This window comes from Doryrhamphus excisus, chromosome 2, assembly GCF_030265055.1.
Source record: "Doryrhamphus excisus isolate RoL2022-K1 chromosome 2, RoL_Dexc_1.0, whole genome shotgun sequence".
In the NCBI taxonomy this organism is placed as follows: Eukaryota; Metazoa; Chordata; class Actinopteri; order Syngnathiformes; family Syngnathidae; genus Doryrhamphus; species Doryrhamphus excisus.
Window position 1 is genome coordinate 24,700,225 of NC_080467.1, and position 5,160 is coordinate 24,705,384.

A 5,160-nucleotide genomic window follows, 5' to 3' on the forward strand; every position below is an offset into this window, starting at 1 on the left:
ATGACTTTAAGCTTTATTAACTTTTCCATTTGCAACTTGTCGCCGTTGTTTCACAGTTTGCAAATGAAGACCTGAAGCACTTGAGTCATTTGTTGCTGTCGGGGAGAACAAAATGTACCCATGAAAAAGTTTTCCAATTATTTCAACCTCTGACTCTGCTGGGCTGCTTTTGTTTTTTTTTTCATATTATTAGTATTCATTCAAATGTTGCGATACTTAGCTCAGCCTGTAAGGTACAGTACAGCACATACATGTAAGGTACAGTACATGTATGCCAGGGGTGAGCAAACTACGGCCCCAGGGGCCACATGCGGCCCACCAAGCGTGAGAGGCGGGGTACACCCTGGACTGGTGGCCAGCCAATCACAGGGCACATATAGACAAACAACCATTCACACTCACATTCATACCTATGGACAATTTGGAGTGGCCAATTAACCTAGCATGTTTTTGGAATGTGGGAGGAAACCGGAGTACCCGGAGAAAACCCACGCATGCACGGGGAGAACATGCAAACTCCACACATACTGTACATGGGATTGAACTCGGGCCTCCTAGCTATGAGGTCTGCGCGCTAACCACTCGACTGCCGTGCAGTCAGGCGGACGAGATTATTAGCTATATTAATGTCATGGGATATTTCTGCAGGAACTTAGTACACAATACTCCATTTTCTATTAACCTAGCATGTTTTTGGAATGTGGGAGGAAACCGGAGTACCCGGAGAAAACCCACGCATGCTGGGTTTAGCTGTGAGGTCTGCGCTCTAACCACTCGACCACCGTGTCGCCCTATATTATTATTATTCTAATCTAATTCTAATTGAATCTAATATCTTCTTTATGCTGATCTCTTAGGTGTAAAGTCACGTTTATTATCGAAAACATGCTGTACCGATGTGCACTTTGTTTCTCCTCCAACTAACCAGCTAATTTTTGACTAGCCCGTTGGTTGAGTCCTGTTATCCGCTTATGAGAACCACAAAGCATATGTTACTTATTATTTCATACCAAACTACTTTAGGGTGAGTCAACAGCCCCTCCGCCGGTCACCGCCAAGTCGTGCTTTGCATCAACTGCTTTAAGGGACTTTTTTTGCCCAAAGCGGAGAACTCATTGTCGGACACACTTTGTCAAAGGCGCCGAGCTTCTGGGGAAGGTTTTAAGCCATGTTAGGCATTCTATTTGACCACCAAGGCACCAAAGAACCATATATGTTCCGAGGCTTATCCAACAAGTGTAGCTTGAAATGGAAGGTCCGTGGACCACTAAATAAATCCACTGAAACTTCTGCTCGCCTTCCGGTTGCGCTGATCCTACACCTTATTCCAAGGTCAAATTCAAACGCTTTTTCAAGATCAATTTCCAGGAACGACGAGCACCCGTGGGAACGATGGTGAATCTCAACACACCTCATCATGTCAGCGCTTGAGAGGATGAGACGACGGTGTTTCCCAGACATTCATTTATTCGTAGCGGCCCGCCACAAATGAACTCGGACAGCCACAAATAGATTTGGTGCTACCTGTTCACCCTTGCTCATCAGTACATTATAAATGGCACCGCCAGTGAATGTAGCTTGTCGTTATAACTGAGTACAGTAGGGGGGGCGCTAACACACACATACCTGGTCTGCCAGAGAATAAGAAGATGTAACACAAGGGATCAGTGTTGTCAACTATGTCACTATAATTAGTAAGTATTCTGACCCCTCTATTGACTTATTTCTAAAAAAAAAAAAAAAAAAAACACGAACATCGACAAATCTAGAGAATTTTTCGTGTTTTATTGATACTTATTGATACTTGATATTGACACTCATGGAGATTTGTGGCGCTCTTCCTAACAAACAGTGGGTGCTGCTGTGTGAACTGTTGCTTTTCATACATTTTCTCTTATTATGTCTACCATATTGGGTAATATAAGTGTAAAGTTGACTGTAGGGGTGTTATTTCCTGTCTAGAGAGCTCTAATAATGTTAAAAACAATATTTAGAAGGTCATAAACAGATTTTCCATGCTCTTACTACAAATATATTCCATTTACAAAGAGAAATCTGACCTGAATTTGCTTATCAACGGTTGGGTCTGGAAGCCATTAACTGCAATAAACAAGGGATTACCGTAAATGCATCATGTCAAATTATGCAAATTAGATCATGTCCTCATCTCGACGGAAGTATTCAATTTGAGACGGTCTAGGATACTTACGACCCTCGGTCGTCAGCAAAAAAAATCACGCATTCAGTATACTTATCGAAGTATACTGACTGAAGTACTTTATTTGAGACAAGGCATCAGTGTGAATGTGCAACAGGGAGGAAATTATAGCAAGCCGAAAGAGCACAAGCCGGAGAGAGAGAGGGGGGGGGGGAGTGGAGGGGGGGGGTAGGGAAGAGTCACATGCTAAAGGAGGAGGAGGCCTGGTGCTGGTTTACGTCACGGCGACGCCCCCCTCCCTCCTCCACTACGACTCACATGACTGCAGCAGCTCTGTTCTGTAACTCGTCACGAGGAATAGTATTACAATAAGCAGCCAGCAGGGGCGAGCGACATACACACACAGAGAGAGAGAGAGAGTGTGTGTGGCTGCCAGGACTAATAGTGTAAATATTAACACAGTTTGTGCAACAGATAGCTTTCAACGTCGGAACTTGTCAGGTGATACCACTTTGTTTAAACCCAATCACACCGAACACGCCTAATCTAATATGTATCTTTTTTTAATGTACATAATTAGCAACATCAACACCAGTGTTACACTCCATGCATATCTTCATTTTTTATATCATCTCATTCAAGATGAAATATTCTACAGGCCTACAATTTAGACCCTTTCACCCATGGGAGCATGACACATGGTGACGGTATAGAGACAGCAAGGTCATGCTACCATTAATAGGCGGCGATGTGGGAATTAAACGTGTGGTCCATAATTCAATGTACCTGCTGCAGTGATGCAATTGATGTGGATGGAATGTTGCAGAATCTCACAATGCAGCACAACAGAAAGGTTAATGCTTCTTCCTGTGTGTGTTTGTGTGTGTGTTATAAATAGACCACAGTCCCAACACACTTATTTTAACCTGCTTTAAGAGATGATGCAGTCACAGCAATGCCACACAGTGATGCAGTGGTAAGGGAGGTGGAGGACTTGGGTGGGGGGTGGATGGGGGGGGCATCTCAATAACAGGCAGTGTCGTTGGGTCGTGCGTGTTTAGGAAGCGCGGCTCTTCAACCAGGAGCGAGCTGCAGGGATTATAGCCTTGATCCCGGAGATACAAAAAAAAGGCATAAGAAACCGACCACCAAACCTCGGTTCGAAAACGCCCGGTTTAAGAATTGCTTCGAGGTTTCCACGCTCACGCGTGTCAAGTGTGCACCAAATATCACACACCGACAGCGCATCGCCGGTTGGATAAATCGGCGTAAATGTCGAGTGCACAGCGGTGTTTCGTAAGGCGGAATCCGGGTGCTTTCGCAACGGGTGCAGCTGTCAAAGTTGCCTCGGCTGTTGCAGCAAGGTGAATCGAATACGCTACGGAGTCGACTCATCTTGACACAATCCGCTTAAAATGTGATTTTTTAGCTAACCGCTTTAGTGGGCTGCATTGAAATGTGCAGTACTCACGCACGCACACGCGCGCGCACAAAGCAAGGACCACAACAATCGTGAGAAGCAGTCACACGTTTTGTAACCGAAGCCGTTACGCAAACTATTATGTATCCTAAAGCCAGCGCTAACATATCCGAGGAGCACCCAAACGTTGCATCCCGGACCCCCAATCCGGGAGCCGACCCCGGTCAGCACCGTGAGAGTTGGCTCAAGTTGATCTGCGACCCCCTGCAGATCATGCCCAAAGCCGTCACAAGTAATGTGGACCGGCGTGGACGTAAAGCTACACCCCACTCGAGTTGCACCAGCACCCGTGTGCGCCTTTTTCCGTATACCTGTGCACAAATAGCACACAACAGCAACACGCATCTACTAATATATGTGTCACTACATTTGTGGAGCTTCCACGAGGATGTCCTCCACTATCCGGACTGAGTCCACAAGTCCACGGTCCCACCACGTGTAAACGCCTGGCGGAACCACACGAAACTTCCTCAAGAAGAATGCGTCAAAAAGTTTCCAAAGAGCGCCTCAGCAGTCACACCAACGCCGCCTGGCAGCAGCGGGCAAGCCGCCACAACTTCCACACACATCCCGGGACATTTTATTCTCCAAACTTGAGCGTGGATGAGGACATCCCCTCCTCCGAAGGACACGTGAACGCCACACGTCAAGACATCGTGGACATCCACCAACACGCCGGCGAGATGCTGCTGACAAGCCGGCTAAGGGCTCTCTCGAGCCGGCCTCTCAAAGCTCCGGTGCCCGGCGACAAGCCACGACGTGCGGAGGCGTCAATGCAAAAAGTCCCCGCATCCACAGAACTCTTACCTGGCTGCCGGGGTTCTCTGTCAGGTAATTGAAGACGAAGGACGAGAGTTCCTCATCTAATAGTGGAGCGCAGTCCGCCATCTTCTAGTGAATGAACGCTGAGGAGACACACAGCACAGTATAGCAGGGGGCTGCAGTGCTGCCGGCGGCCTGCGGGGGGCGCTTCTATTTACACGTGCTCAATAGCACTGACACACACACACACACACACACACAAACGTGCTCTATAAGTAAAGCACACTATAAGTAACAAATAATCCTCCGAATTAACGTTACATTAAACATAAAATTATAAGCATAATTATAATATCTTTAAAATATGCATCAGCACCAAGTAGTACACATGGAATAAAATCTACAGTAATATGTAATATACATTAATAGAATGTAAGGTCAAATGTAATATAGTGTAATGTAATTTATGTAATGTAATATATCTATACGTGCTATACAGTGTTTGTTCCCATTCCATCAGTGTTTAATAGAAATTATTTATCAATGTTGATATTGCACGGTGGAAGAGTGGTTAATGCGCAGACCTCACAGCTAGGAGACTCCAGTTCAATTCCACCCTCGGCCATCTCTGTGTGGAGTTTGCATGTTCTCCCCGTGCATGCGTGGGTTTTCTCCGGGAACTCCGGTTTCCTCCCACATTGAATGGTTGTTTGTCTATATGTGCCCTGTGATTGGCTGGCCACCAGTCCAGGGTGTACCC

General features: G+C 46.1%; 1 protein-coding gene across 1 annotated transcript in view; it reads right to left on the minus strand.

Annotated features, from left to right (window-relative positions):
• The window catches only part of ppargc1b (peroxisome proliferator-activated receptor gamma, coactivator 1 beta), a 104,788-nt gene extending 100,216 nt beyond the window's left edge, over window positions 1-4,572 (minus strand). The window contains exon 1 of the mRNA XM_058064353.1: window positions 4,446-4,572. Coding sequence (XP_057920336.1) covers window positions 4,446-4,526 — 81 coding nt within the window. The 5' untranslated portion in view covers window positions 4,527-4,572. The remainder of the gene's footprint in view (window positions 1-4,445) is intronic.
• Between the last annotated feature and the right edge of the window lie 588 nt (window positions 4,573-5,160).